This window comes from Gambusia affinis, linkage group LG20 (assembly GCF_019740435.1).
Source record: "Gambusia affinis linkage group LG20, SWU_Gaff_1.0, whole genome shotgun sequence".
Classification (NCBI taxonomy): domain Eukaryota; kingdom Metazoa; phylum Chordata; class Actinopteri; order Cyprinodontiformes; family Poeciliidae; genus Gambusia; species Gambusia affinis.
In genome coordinates this window covers 18,608,080-18,623,486 of record NC_057887.1, presented here as the reverse complement: position 1 = coordinate 18,623,486, position 15,407 = coordinate 18,608,080, and the positions used below count along the sequence as shown (strand labels likewise).

The 15,407-nt window shown below is 38.9% G+C and overlaps 2 protein-coding genes across 6 annotated transcripts in view; one reads left to right on the top strand and one right to left on the bottom strand.

Moving 5' to 3' along the window:
- The window catches only part of LOC122822893 (nebulin-related anchoring protein), a 30,609-nt gene extending 22,465 nt beyond the window's left edge, over positions 1-8,144 (top strand). For both annotated transcript variants that reach the window (XM_044101961.1, XM_044101960.1), the window contains 14 exons: positions 128-241; positions 319-516; positions 1,640-1,744; positions 2,131-2,229; positions 2,327-2,431; positions 2,515-2,622; positions 3,373-3,684; positions 3,765-3,869; positions 4,666-4,764; positions 4,843-4,947; positions 5,036-5,143; positions 6,076-6,387; positions 7,237-7,392; positions 7,470-8,144. In XM_044101961.1, coding sequence (XP_043957896.1) covers positions 128-241; positions 319-516; positions 1,640-1,744; positions 2,131-2,229; positions 2,327-2,431; positions 2,515-2,622; positions 3,373-3,684; positions 3,765-3,869; positions 4,666-4,764; positions 4,843-4,947; positions 5,036-5,143; positions 6,076-6,387; positions 7,237-7,392; positions 7,470-7,739 — 2,196 coding nt within the window. In that variant the 3' untranslated portion in view covers positions 7,740-8,144. The remainder of the gene's footprint in view (positions 1-127; positions 242-318; positions 517-1,639; positions 1,745-2,130; positions 2,230-2,326; positions 2,432-2,514; positions 2,623-3,372; positions 3,685-3,764; positions 3,870-4,665; positions 4,765-4,842; positions 4,948-5,035; positions 5,144-6,075; positions 6,388-7,236; positions 7,393-7,469) is intronic.
- A 480-nt stretch (positions 8,145-8,624) lies between these two features.
- The window catches only part of LOC122822894 (dynamin binding protein), a 57,399-nt gene continuing 50,616 nt past the window's right edge, over positions 8,625-15,407 (bottom strand). For all 4 annotated transcript variants that reach the window (XM_044101963.1, XM_044101962.1, XM_044101964.1 and 1 more), the window contains 5 exons: positions 13,287-13,619; positions 12,542-12,733; positions 12,266-12,464; positions 10,936-11,546; positions 8,625-9,746 (listed from right to left, as the gene is read on the bottom strand). In XM_044101963.1, coding sequence (XP_043957898.1) covers positions 9,558-9,746; positions 10,936-11,546; positions 12,266-12,464; positions 12,542-12,733; positions 13,287-13,619 — 1,524 coding nt within the window. In that variant the 3' untranslated portion in view covers positions 8,625-9,557. The remainder of the gene's footprint in view (positions 9,747-10,935; positions 11,547-12,265; positions 12,465-12,541; positions 12,734-13,286; positions 13,620-15,407) is intronic.

Genomic DNA, 15,407 nt, shown 5'->3' with positions numbered 1-15,407 from the left:
CCAAAAGATTGAGTTAGATGTACTCAAAAACAAGAATATGTTACATTAACTACAATTAAGTTTAATCACACACAGAAAGTTTTACTGTGGAAATAATTTGTGTGACACACAAACTGATTGATTTCAGGTAAAATACAGAGAAGAATTTGAGAAGACCAAAGGGAAGATGATTGGACTGAAGGGGCTGCAGGACGACTTGAACATTGCGCATTCGGTTCACGCCAGCAAGCTACAGAGTGATGTGAGTGCTTATGCCCTGACGTTTACCTAGAAATAAGCAATTAGAAATTACATTTATGAATTCCGTTTTGAATTTAGATTAAGTATAAGAAGGAGTCAGCAAATCAGCTCTCGAAATTCCACCTGCCCATGGATATGGTTGAGGTTGCTCATGCTAAAAAGGCGCAGTCTCTGGTCAGCGATCACGACTACAGGCTGTCGCTGCATCACTACACATCGCTGCCCGATGACATGAAGGTGCAGGCCGCTAAGAGAGCGTACGAACTGCAGAGCGAGGTGAGACGAACGTCAGAAACTCCTCCTCCAGCTTCAGCACCAACGACAAACTTTACTCAAAGCTACTGGACCAGTCGTCTTTATCAGAAATGGTTTAAATTGGTTGTGGAAAAAATTACACTGATAAGTAACAGCAACTACCGAAAAAATCTCAGCTGCTCGTAGTTCGTAGGTGCTAATCTACAGCAGCGTATCAGGGCCAGTCCAGATAGAAACAAGGAGCCGTGAATTTCTGCCTAAAAAAATTTGACAGTTTTAGATTAATGTCAGAAATTTTCAAGGTAAGAACTTGAAAATCTCTGACTTTGAAAAGTAAGAGAAAAATTGCAAGAAAAAAATATTAGAAATGTTTTCATTCATTTCAGAATTTTTCAAGAAAGAATGTGGAAATTTGTGAGTTTGAAAAGTCAAAAACTGCAAGAAAAAAACCCTAAAAGTTTGAAATCAAATTCTGAAATTGTCTAAGAAAAATATGGAAAGTTGAAAAGTTGCTTTAAAAAAATCAGAAATTTTGAGATTAATATTATACATTTAAAATCATGGAAATTTCTGAGTTTGAAAAGTCAAAAATGCCAGAAGAAACTCTTAAATCTTGAGATTAATATCAGAAATTTTTAAGAAAAAACTTGGAAATTTTAGAGTTTGAAAAATAATAATAATAAATGCTTGGAAAAAACTATAAAATTCTGAGATTCTAGAAAAAAATTGGAAATATTCAAAAGTCAAAAGTTTTGGAAAAATTCTAGCAAGTTTTGACTTTTCAAACTTTGTCCACATTTTATCCTTGAAAATTTCTGATATTAATCTCCATTTATTATTATTCCATTATTATTACTTACGCCATTTCATTGAAAGTCAAAAATTTTAGATCAATCCAAAATTTTGAGTCAGATGTACTCAAAAAACAAGAATATGTTCCACTTATTTAATTTTTATGATTAAATTTCACCACGGAGAAAGAAAAGCTCAAAGATAAATATGACATCCAGGCTCCTGATAGGGGTATGTAAACTTCTGACTGGACCTGCATTCTTTCATGTTTCCTGTAAGGAAGCAAAATGTTGAATTAGACATGTAAAAGTTTCCCCTGTGTGTAAAATTAAAGAAAAGTGTCTGTCCACAGAGAATGTATCGCTCTGACCTGAACTACCTGCGAGGCGCCGCCTGGATCGCAACCGGAGCTCTGCAGATTGAGGAGTCCAAGAGAGCCACTGACCTCATCAGTGATGTAAGATGTCTTCTTTGATTTTTATCTATTTCATTCTGTGGAAAACAATCTTCCCAGGTGGATGTCTCCTCATTTTTATCTTTTATCGTCAAACAGAATTAAATATCAAATTTCTCCCTCTACTTTGCTCCCGCTCTGCATCCATGAAGCCTCCTTTTCAAAGATTATTTGAGCTGCTCATCGTCACCAGTAATAAACTAAATCATTTGAGCAAAAATCCATTTTCTTTCAAAAACTGCATTTCGTGTTTTCACAGAAAAATCATTTTTCCCAGCCGTGTCCACAAGAAAGCCTACAGATTTTTAAATATTAATATTTACATTCATTTGGGAAGAATTTAAATGATTTGCTCAGAGAGGTAATAAAATGTCGGTTTTCTGTCGCAGACAAAGTACCGACAGCAGCCGTACAAATTCAGGCACACTTCAGTTGCCGACTCCCCAGATATCATCCACGCTAAACTCAGCGGACAAATCACAAATGAAGTGAGTCAGGAACTCTAATGATACTTTTACTATGTCTTCTGTAGATTTTATAATACGCAACATCATTTTTTACTTTTTTTCTTTCTCTTTTTCTCAGCGTCTGTACAAAGAAAAGGGTATAAACGACCAGCACAGCTACACTATTACAACTGAGCGACCTGAGATTACACAGGCAAAGATTAACGCCTCCAACTTCAGCGAGGTACGACAATTTAAGCTGCTCACCGAAATAAAATGACGATCCAAGACGTTTCATTTTTTCTCTGTGTGCTACATTTGCTGTAGGTAAAGTACAGAGAGTCCTGGCACACGCTGCGAGCTCAAGGCTACAAGCTCACCATGCAGGACATCCCCTTCCAGGCCGCCAAGAGCTCCACAGGCATCGCCAGCGACGTGAGCAGAACAGGAGGAGCGACTCAGCTGCAGATTAAACTCTAGGGCTGCATATCGATTAAAAAATATCAACTAGATTAATCACACGCTAGCTCTGCGATTTACAACAGCACATTATGGTTATTATGGACAGAAGAGGAAAGGAAGAGGAAATGTTTACAAAAAAAACTCAGAGATTTTCTAGAATAAACAAGGAAATTAAAAATTTGTTAGAATTTTTTTTAAAAATAAGTTTCAGAATTTTCTAGAGTTCTGAATTTAAAATATTGAAGATTTGCTAGAAAAACACTCACATATGTTAAGATAAGTCTCTGAAATGTCTCATTAATTTGGAAAGGTCAAAATGTTCGACTTTATGAACTTCTCCAGAATTAATCTCAAAGTTTTTAATAATATTTCTTGTAAGATTTTGACTTGGAGCTCAGGAATTATCTTGTTTTTTTCTTGAAAGTTTCAGAGATTATTCTCAAAATTTCTGAGTATTTTTCAAGGACATGTTTGACTTTTCAATCTCAGAACTTAACTTTTTTTTTTTTTTGGTAATGGCTCTGACATTTCGCTGACTCGTCGCTCATCTTTTTCACTCACGTTTGCGACTTTGCACTGCCGGAACGCAGTACTGGTCAAAATAGGTGGCGTGATTCATCTGCATTATGCAACAGAAACACATTAAACCTTTTAGATTAAGTGCATGAGCTAACCGGGTAATGAAGCAGGCCCAGGAAATCAACCCGACTCGTGTCTCTGCAGTACCAATATAAGCACAACCACCTGCTGGAGAAGGGGAAGCACATCGGAGTCAGGAGCGTCACAGACGACCCCCACCTGCTGCACTGCCTGCAGGCCGGCCGGCTGGCCAGCAACCAGGAGTACCGCCGGGATGCGCTGTCCGCCAGCGGCCGGTACCACCTGACCACGGATATGATCCACCTGGTGGCGGCTAAAAACGCGCAGGCGCTGGCCAGCGATCAGGACTACAGGACAAAGCTGCACGAATACACGGTGCTTCCTGACGACATGAAGGTGAAATGGGCCAAAAAGGCTTACGACCTGCAGAGTGAGGTGAGGAATAAAGACGAGGGAAGATGATGTTACGCTGACACACAACTTGATTTATGTGTGTTTTACCGTTTCATGCATAGAAACAATACAAATCCGACCTGAGTTTTATGAAAGGAGTGGCCTGGGACGGAGTGGGAACGCCGCAGCTGGAGGCGGCGAAGAAGGCAGGAGAACTCATAAGTGACGTGAGTAAAAAATAAATAAATTAGAAAATAATCTGTCTCTAATAATAATAATAATAATAATAATAATTAATTTTAGTTTAAGACAAGCAATTAAAAACAAAATGTACACACAGAACAAACAACGAAGCTAAATAATGCAGTAAAAGTAACTTAAAACAAAAAGAAATTTATATAAAGTTCAATAATTGATGTGTATTAAGTCTGGATTTTAATACTATGAAGAGTAGAAAATAATAATTGTACTCATTTTATTGTGTTTCAAATGAGATTTTCACCAATATTTTCATGAAAAGGCATAATAAAATAATTTTAAATACTTAAGGAAACATTTAATTGTTTGTATTTTCTTGCTTCAGTCACATAATATTTAGTTTATTTATAAAAATAAACAGAACCAAAAGAAGCAGCTCTCAGGTTCTGCGAACAAACTTCCAGAAAACTGCAAAACAGCCAAAACACTGATGAGTTCCTATAAATCAAACCTGTTTAAAACTGCATTTGATTTATAATAACTTCAACATTGATCAATATATTTGTGTGTGTATTTGCTTGACTATTTTGACAAAATCTAATTTTTATTGGTTGTTTCATTATTTGATCTGAAATCTACTACACAATTAAACTTCACTTATTTATGTAGCAATTTCCACTGAAAACGTTTCACAATAAAGCAAAAAAACAAAAAAAAAGGTTAAAAATAAAACATTATTCAAATGAATAAGATGGAGGAGGAAAGAAAAATAACAAATCAAACGAATTAAAACCTTGTGATGTGATTTTATTTTTCCTCCTGCAGAAGAAATATCGCCAGCTGCCGGACAGAATCAAGTTTACATCAGTGGCCGACTCTCCTGACATCGTCCACGCTAAGACCAGCTACCAGCAGTGCAGCGAGGTAGAAAGAATAATTACGCATTAAATATATATTTGAATTGTTCCTTTAGCTGCTTATGTGTCTTATTGTGGATTGCAGAGACTGTACAAGTCTGGAAAGAACGACGAGATGCATAAATTCACCTTACACCCAGACGATCCCGACTTCATCAGAGCGAAGATCAACGCTCAGCAGATCAGCGATGTAAGACACTTTTAGTGAAGTAAATATTTGCAGATAATTCCCCTTTATCGCCCTACTCTAAGACTTTTCTTCTGTTTCCACTGTAAAGAAAGTTTACAAGGCCTCTGGAGAGCAGGTGAAGACGTCAGGCTATGACTTGCGGCTGGATGCGATCCCCTTCCAAACAGCCAAGGCCTCCAGAGACATCGCCAGCGATGTAGGTTTGGTCCGGAAGTTATGGACACGTTGCATGCAATTATTTACATCTGGAAACTTCCCTCATGCGCACAACGCCGGAGGGCAAAAAGACGGTTCTTTTACTTGCCGTCCAAAGTCGTGATACTACAGTAGAACGACTACCTCAACTAAATGGAACCTGGGGTTGTTGGTATTATTAATTTAGCGCAGTAAAGCGAAAAATAACTCAAAAGAACCATTTCCTTGTTATTTGTGTCGGCTGTGCTGCACAAAGACCCGTTGCTATAGCAACTGACAACAACCCCACTGTATGTTTCAGGATTTAATACTCAAACATTTTCCAAACAAAGAACAGAACACTCAGTCCGTTACAGTTTTATGTTTTTATAATTGATTTTTATTTTTGGGATTATTAATTGGTGATCGCTGTGGGAGATTAGCTTCTGCTGCTATTAGCTAAGCTAACACAGCTGTGGTTGATTTGCTAATGTTAACTGCTGCTCTGCTGACGATCTGTTAGAGAGTTGGTGTGTAGGTCGCATTTTTTAACATTTTTTAACTGATTCAAAACACACCAAATTCCACAGCACATCTACATGTTAAGGTTGTCAAAGTCAAGCTAGCATAGCGGACCTACTTCCCTCGCTCTCACTATTTTTTTTTTAATTAAAACATTTTGCTGACCTTGTTATCTAGTAGTTGCGGTGTTCAGAGTTAGTAGTAATGCACTGTGTCCGTTTTTCTTTTATGTATCACACATTCATATAACATTTAGCGCATTATGTTGATAGCTTAACAGCTAACACCAATGGTCGTCATCATCAGCATGCAGTTTTTCATGCAATGTGTCTTCTAAATATAATCATCCGATCAAAAATTACTTGCGTGTTCCTTGTTATACAGTAGAATATCTTGAAGTCTAATTTAAATTTAATTAACTTTTGCTCTCAGTTCCATTACAAGGAGTCCCACCTGAAGCAGAAGGGCCAGCAGGTGGGGCTGCGCTGCGTGGAGGACGACCCAAAGATGGTCCACTCCCTGGCTGCCAGCAAGCTTCAGAGCAACTTGGAGTACAAGCGTCAGTCCAAAGAGGAGCGCGGCCGCTACAACATCCGGACGGACCAGCCCGAGTTCCTGCTGGCTAAGAAGAGTCAGGCCCAGGCCAGCGACGTCACCTACCGCCGCAAACTCCACGACTACACCTGTGACCCCGAGCAGCTCACCGTCAAGCACGCCAAGCAGGCCTACAAGCTGCAGAGCGATGTAAGACGCCTGAGTTTTAAAACTCCTCAGAGTTTAAAACTGGATCTAAAGGTTTCATAACAAAGACGACTCTGGTTCGAAACTTAGAGTTGGTTTTCTTGAAACTTTCTCAAAACTTACCGGGTACCTTCCTGATATTTATAGGGTACATTCCTGAAACTGCCTGAGTACTTGCCAAAAACCGACTGAATACTTTCCTGAAACTTACTGAGTTTTCCTGAAACTTACTGAGTTTTCCTGAAACTTACTGAGTTTTCTTGAAACTTACTGAGTTTTCTTGAAACTTACTGAGTTTTCTTGAAACTTACTGAGTTTTCTTGAAACTTACTGAGTTTTCTTGAAACTTACTGAGTTTTCTTGAAACTTACTGCGTACTTACCTGAAACTCAAGAGGGACTTTTCGGAAACTGATCAGGAACTAACCTGGAGATTAATTGGTACTTTCATGAAACTTACCAAGTACGTTCGTGAAGATTATTAGATACTTTCCTAAACCAGACAGAATACTTTATTGGGAATCACTGGGTACTTTCCTGAAACTGCCTGAGTACTTTCCTAAACATACTGGATTATTTTCATGACTTATAAGATACTTCCTTCAATTTGACCGTGTGATTTTCCAGTTTTTCTTTTCCAGTAAATTTGTAAAAATTTCTACATTTCTATTTTTTTTTCTGTCCAGCTGGGATGCTTAGTGTGCATCCATGAGAAATAATTTTAACTTTTTAGCAAATGGCTGCAACGAAACAAAGAGTGAAAAGTTTGAAGGGTGTAAATACTTTCCATTGTATACAGACATTGGTAGGTGTCTATTAAAGATTATGTTTGTTTTTTTTTGTTTTTCTCCAGGTGAACTACAAGTCTGACCTGAATTGGATCAGAGGAGTAGGTTGGACCCCTCCTGGCTCCCATAAGGCCGAGCTCGCCCGCCGGGCTGCAGAACTGGGCCTAGCTGAGGGAGTTACCACTGATGAGGCGATTGCAAAGTACCAGCATATGATGATGGTGAGAAACGCTGCTAAAGATAAAAGCAAAAGACAATAAATGCTTCGTTTAACCTTCTCTCCGTTTCCACCTTTCAGTTGCACCACCAGCAGCAGATGGAGCAACAGCAGCAACAGCAGGAAACCGCAGAGCAGCTGGAGACGAGCGAGGAGATCCAGAAAGGCATCAACATGGACGCCATGGAGGTCCTTCACGTCAAGAGGAAGAAGACGGTCCAGAAAAAGACTTCCAACGTCACAACTTCATTCAGATCCATGGAGAAGAAATCCTCCTCGTCTTCCTCAGCAGCTGCCATCCAGAGCACGGTGAAAACAAACGTCTCCAGTAACGCTCTAGAAAATGCATAGATTTTATTTTAAGTGTTTGTAAGGTTAATAATGTGGGATTATTTTTAAAAAGGAGATTAAGTATGTTGAAGCAGGGCTGGATTTATGTTTGCTAACGGGTTAACGTACGTGTTGAACAAAAGGGATTTAGAGTTAAGGATGTGGACTTAAAGTTTGCGCTTTAGTTAAGATGGAAAAGAAATAATATGCAAGTTTAGTGAGTAACAAAAGCTGCACAAAAACCCTGACAGAAGCTTAAGTTTGATCATGTAAAGGAAGAACAAACCTCCTGAAATAAACGTCACATTTTTGTCTGGCAGGTTCAGCTTTGTGAGTTTGTAACGATGTTTTCTGTAACTCAAAGCTGGGCTGAGAGTAAACGCTTGCTTTTATTCATGACTGCAATAAAGGTTTTTCATCGCAAACGGAGTAACTTTTGCTTTTTAACTCAATGCAGATTTAAACAACCAACACAAGTTAATTTAGCAATCCGGGAAATGCATTTATGCACCATCTTAAATAAGTAACTAGAAAGCAGGTAATGATAGATTGGAAACAGGACAGGTGGAAGGAAGAAAAAATTAAGGACAAGAAAATTTTAGACAAGTTGGAAGAGAAACTGACTAAAACAAGGACAAAAAGGGAAGAGTGGAGCTGGACGAGGAAAGGAAATGCTTTGTAAGATTTGTGTTTTTGCAGTGCACTGAGATCCAATTTAATACTTTTCCAAAGTGTGCATGAACTCTGGGTATTGAACACAGAATCTCATTTTATTAGATAAAATCTAATAAAAATCACTGAATAATAACCAGATCTGGTTATTTGTGATGTTTGGGTTCTGCAAAGAAAAATCTGTTTTCCCAAAATCTACCCAACAATGTTAGTTTACGTCAGGACACAAACTTGTTCATCTGAGCAGTATTTTACTCAAACATTTTACAAACCATAAGTCTCTATATACAGCTTTATTTGGCCCAAAATGTACACGTTAATCAGATCGCGACATTCCTTACAGGAAGATGCAGCTGAGTTCAAAACCACAGTTTGCAAACTCTTCAGCTTTACAGGGTTCCTTAAACGCCACACAACACTCCAAGCCGTTGATTGTTCTGCAGAAACCCCAAACGTGAGGTCAAATAAAGGTCATCATTTTATGTTTCTGCACTGTAACAGAGGCGCCAAAATAACCCAGAACATTCCCATTTCAGTCCTCCGATGTTTTACGTCAACATCTGCTGTCCTCGGCGTCAGAGAATGTGGAAATTCAGAGGTTTTTATCTGGAAACCGAAGGTCGCGCTGCAAAACAAACTAAATCTTATCAAGTATTCTTGGTTAGTTTCTACTGCAAATATCTTGAAATAAGAAAAACCTAAAGGCTTGTTTTAAGTAAATAATTCCTTACCGGTTCCATTGGCAGACTATTTCTCTCATAAAACATTTTTCACATTATTTTATTTATCTGCCAATGGAACAAATACATTTTCATTAATATTAAGGAATTATTTACTTTGAAAACAAGCCTCTATATCTTGCTTAGTCAGTTTCTCTTATTTCAAGTGAACGAGAATCTAGACCAAAATTACTTGGTAAAATTTTGTGTTTTTGCAGCACAAAGTGCTCCTTCTAGTTCGTAAAAAAAAAACATCTTAAAAAAAAAAGAAAAGTATATAAATACATGTGAATAAAACTGACAGGAGTGTGATTTTGCAGCACTAGTCCTCCACATCAAACCCCAGGAAAACAGTTTCAGAATAAGTTACAGCAAAATGCTCGTTTTGTTCCGTTTTCGCTCGGGACGTTCTCAAGGTCGCAGTGTCCTTGGCGAGGGAAGATCGCGTTCATGTGTACTCGGACTTGCGGATGTAGTTGGAAGGCACGTATCCTCGTCTTCCTCCGTCGGCTTCCCCCAGCCACCATTCGCCGTTTCCGTTCAGGTCCTGGAACTCCAGGATGCGCAGCCGCTCGTTAGCGGAGATGCTCATCTCGTTAGCGCAGCGGGCGTTGAAGGAGTACAGCGCGTAGTAAATCTGAAAAACAAAAACAAAATGTAATTTTAATGTTCTTTTACATCAACTATCAGCAGATTTATTAACGTTAGAGATTCCTGAGGAGTGATTTCTTACAAGAGCATTTTTTAATTAGTTTTTGTCACATTACAAACATAAATTTCAACATATTTTAATTGGGATTTAATGAAATTGACTGTACTAAAGCAGCATTTATGAGATATTATTTATTTTTCTGAAAACATCAGAGATGAATGACAAATCTGAAGGTTGCAGAACACTGACTGTAAAGGAAAGGAGTTGGAGACCTTTCATGTGTTATAATGGCCTAGTCAAAGTTAAGATTTAAAGAACCTGTGGTGAGATTTGCAAACAGACACAGAGCCTCTCCATCCAGTCTGAGTCTAAGCTGTTCCAATGGCTGGGCGACAAATCGATTAACAAAAGATGAGCAAAGATTAACATTTTGGAAAATTTAATATAATAAAATTTTTTACACAAATGAACCTTTTGGGTTTCCGTAGTTCAGAGTGATGTCAGCGCACACAGGGCGGCCATCTTGTTTCACAAGCGTTCCTTTACAGTTTCTGCTTATTTGGACTTTGAGTTCAGGTCAACTCTACGACAAAAGATACTTGTCAGGCTACGATTATTTTATTGTTATAAATAAAGTCATTTTAACAAGAACACAGTGGCAGTAATACAAGACTAACAAAGAAAAAATTCATAATATTTGGGGAATAAAGTGGTAAATTTATCAGGACTCAAACACAAAAAATAAGCTTTTCCTCATTTCGTTTGGTAAAATCATTTTTATCCTACTAATATTATGACTGTATTTTTGTAATTAAACAAAAATCTTATAGTTTAGTCTTAATGCTCCTCATTGAACTCACAGATGGGATGACTGAAATTAAGGCAACTTTTTGAAAATATTTTCTGTCATTTATAATTTTTGTATACTTTTTATTTTATTTTTTCACCCAGCTTCAGTTTTAGAGGAATCTGTGAAAATGCTCAGACATTTAAAGCTGCCTGAAACTAAAGGGTTTGAAAACAAAATGTGAGACAAACTTTATTTGGTAATAAATAAAATAAATTCAAATTTACACTTTGTATAAAAATATGTTGAAAGTTTTACCAAACAACTGAAAAAGAGATGAGAGTAATTTTACAAAACAAGGAGAGAAATCCAGATAAATTCCAGTACCTGATGACTGTCTGGTTCACTTTCTGGTTCTGGTTCCGGCTCGGCGTACTCGTCCAGGCTGTAAGCGGACTTCCTGGTTCCGTCCCACTGCTGTGAGCTGTAGCTCCTGTCTGTGTGTCCGTGTCGTTTGGACCTGCCGCTGTTCATCTGAGAGGACGACGAGTCCGTCTCCGAGTAATCCGACGTGTCTCTGTTCCTGCTCTCGTACGAGTCTCTGTGCGAACCCGAGTGCCGGTGCGCCGGCTCCGAGTCTCTGTGAGCGCCGCCGCTCCTGTGCGATGGGTCGGCGTGGTCTCTGCGGCTTGCTTGACTTCGGGACGAGGAGTTCTGGGTGACGGCGTCGGGGTTGGAGGTCGCCTGGCCACGGCGGGACGAGGCGGAGTCCAGCGACGGCTGCGGCGACGGGTGGCTCTGCGGCGCCGCGGAGTAGCTGACGGTGGCGGCGTCCTGGTTGAAGGTTAAAGTGCTGCTGCTGTTCTGGCGGGAGAAAACGGGGGAGGAGCCGCCGTAGCCGGACTCGTTGGATGACTGACTCTCGATGGAAACGTTGGAGTGGCTGCGGCGCGGGTTGTACGGTTTGAGGAAGGAGCTGTAGATGAAACCCTGGGTGACTGCGAAACAAAAATAAAGATAAAAACGGAATGAGCTTAAAGGTGAACAGCTTAGGAAAGGTATCCATATATTTAATTTTGCACAAAATTATTCTTAAATAATTGCACATTTTGAGCTATTTTAGGGCCTCCTGTCACTTTAAATCCAAATAAGCTTCTGGCCACGCCCCCTAATTCAACATTTACACTCACACCAGAAAATGGCTGCAAACAGATCAAGTTTATTTGCACAGAACATTTCAGCAACATGGCATTTATGATCTGGATGTGGCCCAAAATGAAAAAGCAGAAGAACCAACCATAAGGCAGCAAATGGTTTCTGAATGTTAAGTCAACAATAAAACACTCGTCTTTTCCAGCAGCCATTGCGAAGTGTATAAAATAAAGTAGCAAAATAAAAAGCAAGTAAAACTAGCAGAACTCAGCTCGCGTTGCTAGGTTACGGGCTGGGTTCCTTTGGGTTGCCAGGTTACAGGCTGGGTTCCGTATGGGTTGCTAAGTAACAGCTCAGTGCCTGTGGAATGTGACTTAACATTCAAGAGGTTTTTAAACCATCAAATTATTTCCAAAAAAATCCCAAACTGGTTGTTTTTTTTAAGCACTTGGGCTGTTTTTTCTTTTAGAAGCAGTTGAGATCCTAATGGAAACATAAAAACATTCAAAATGTGAAATTTGTATAAAAGTTCCCCTCATTTTGAGTTGCTTATATAACAATCTACCTCCGTTGTCAATCATCCAGCGGTTGTTGCTGCCCATCGGGTCCTGCTGCTTTATCACACCAACCAGTTCTCCCTCCTGAATCGAGATGTCCAGATCCTGAGCGGCGTTGAAGTTCCTCTCCGCCTGGTAAAGTTTCTCAGGAGCGTAGCCAGCCAGGAGAGCCGAGCGATGCTCATCCGTCTGGACGGCGTAGTTGGGCTGGAAAACATTTAACGTTAGCGGTCACAGTACTTATGAGTTATTTATTAAGAACAAAAGAAGTCGGGTAAACTCACAAGTCCTTGAGATTGTTTCTTGGTGCTTTGCTTCTCCAGCGTTTTCTTCTCAAATGGCCTCTTCGTGGTTCCGGCCGGCTGCGGCAGGTTCTCCGGGCAGAAGCTGAAGCTCTGCAGCAGTTTGAGGACCCGGTGGTACTCCTCCTGAAACTGCGTGATCAGGTTTCCCTCTGCGCCGACTTTATTAGAAAACTGATAGGGAAAAAAAGGGAAAACAACAGAAATAACAGAGTCAGTTTTATAATGAACGAAACACCAAAGAATCAAAATCTGACTTTTTGTTTCATGATTTTGAGGAAAAATCTTAAAAATTTTAAGATTTAACTAAAGTCCATTAAACTTCCAGAACATAAAAATGTAACTGTTATTTTATAAGAAGAAAAAATTATTTTTGCTCACCAATTGTTTTCCATTCTGTTGGCCAAATGTTTACCATTCTTGACTTGAGGTCAGAGGCCGAACAAAATAATTTAAAGGGCCACAAATGGCCCCTATTCCCCTTTGGACACACTATTTTAAAGTGTCCATCCTTCTAACAAGAAATTTTCCCATAACTGAAATAATCTGCCAGTGGAACTGGAACTTTTTCATCAATATTAAGGAATTACTGACTTAAAACAAGCTGAAAAGTTACTTGTAAGTTAGTTTTGTCTTATTTAAAGTGTACTAAGATATTTGCACTAAGGAATTAACAAAAATACTTGGTAATACTGATCAGCCTAACCAGTAAGAACCAGTGCCAGACCTGCAACAGCGGCTTCAGCTCTCCCAGCGTCAGCTTCATGAAGTCCTTCTGCGCCTGCGCGAAGGCGCCCACGCAGTCTTTGAAGAGCTCCTCCGCCACCACGTTGAACTTCCGCAGCTCGTCCAGAAGCTGCGCGTTCAGCGCCTCGTAGTTGTTTCGTGCCACCTGCAGCTCGTCGCGCACGCGGCGGTCCTTCAGCCGATCCGCGCGCTCCTTGCAGTTGTCGTAGTCCAGCAGCTTGTCGAAGCGTTTCTGGATGAGTTTGTGCGGCCCGGCGAACATGACGAGGAGCTGGGAGAGAGGCTTGATGACCAGCGCCTCGGTGCGCTCCTTCTGCTCAGGAGAGAAAATGGATATGGTCACAAAAAAACAACAACACGAGTTTGACTCGAAGGCTACGTTCACACTGCAGCCTGAAGTGACACAAAGCCATATTTTTTATTCTTTATTTGTTGCCTTAATGCGACCAAGGCTACTTGGATATCCGATACGTATCCGATATTTTAAAACGTAACCAGAGTCTGGACATACACAGGCAGTATTCATCCGACTAGAACGTCATTGATACTCGACAAACGTCACTATTCTGCGTCCTGATGCGCGCAAACGGGAAGAAAAACAACCATGGCGGACTATAACCAGGATTAAGTTGTTGAAGTTTTTTTTGGTTTTTTTGTTTTTTTATTGAACAAACTGTATACAAAGACTCGATGAGGTACAAGAACATTGCAACATAGGTAGAAAAATTAAACAAAAACAAAGACAAGGGGCTAAGACTAAAGACAAGCACATAAAACAGTAAGGCATTAAGTTGTTAAAAGTGCTGGCTCCGGTCAGATAACAACTTTAGCACCGTAAGCTATGCTCCACCGTTAGTAGTGATGGTGAGATGAAGCCTCATGAGGCATTGAACCACTTGAGCCAACTGGTTCGAGAAAGGGTTCATTTCTTGAGGCTTCATGTGCACACGAAACCACCTACTGGCCAGGTGTATAATCACAACCAGCTGTATCTTAACACGTGTGATGCTTTGAATTTTTGTCTATTATGGCTCTTGGGAATGACTTCACAAAAGGTGAAGAAAAAAAGAGACAAAGAGAGAGAGAAAGAGATAGATAGAGATAGAGAGAAATATATATACAAAAAAATCCTATCCTGTCCCACAGCTATCTTAAAAATCCTAATATAAAAATTAAGAACTTTAAAACTAACTAACCAATCCTATTTATAATAGTGAGATTATTAGTAAAAAGCTCAAATTAAATAAATAACCCAATTATAACTAATAAATAATAAAGTCTAAAAACATTAAATATTAATCCCAGAAAAATAAATAAAGGGGGAAAAAATTCATTTAGATCAATACCTTGCTTATTCCAGAGCAAATCTGCTTATGATGTGTGTGATGATGGTAGTGGAGTTCAAGGTAACTCAAGTTAAATCAAGTGGTGAAAACTCACGTATCCTTAATATTAGAATTAAAATTAAAATTAAAAATAGGATAGCTGTGGGACAAGATAGGATTTTCTCTTTTTTCCTTTCTCTGTGTCTCCCTCTCTCTCTGTATATATATATTTTTCTCTCTCTCTCTCTCTCTTTGTCTCTGTTTTTTCTCTCTCTTTTTCTGTCTGTATGTATCTATCTCTTTCTCTCTGTAAATATCTATTTTTTATTTTTCTGTTTCTATCTCTAGATCTATATATCTTTCTCTCTCTCTTTGCCTGTGTCTTTTTTCTCTCCCTCTTTCTGTGTCTCTCTCTATCTCTCTCAGAGGACGAAGAGTTGTGGACGACATGCGGTGGCCCGTGCTTTCCTATGACTTCCTAGTGAAACTGCCCTATTGGGTGGGGGAAGTTGTAGTGTTTATTTCTATATATATATATATATATATATATATATATATATATATATATATATATATATATATATATATATATATATATATATATATATATATATATATATATATATATATATATATATATATATATATATATATATATATATATATATATATATATATATATATATATATTCTCCCTACCTGTCTCAAACTAAATAACCACAATCCAAACTATCAAAACTCTATCCACTCTCTCAACTGACCGCAACTCGCCTACA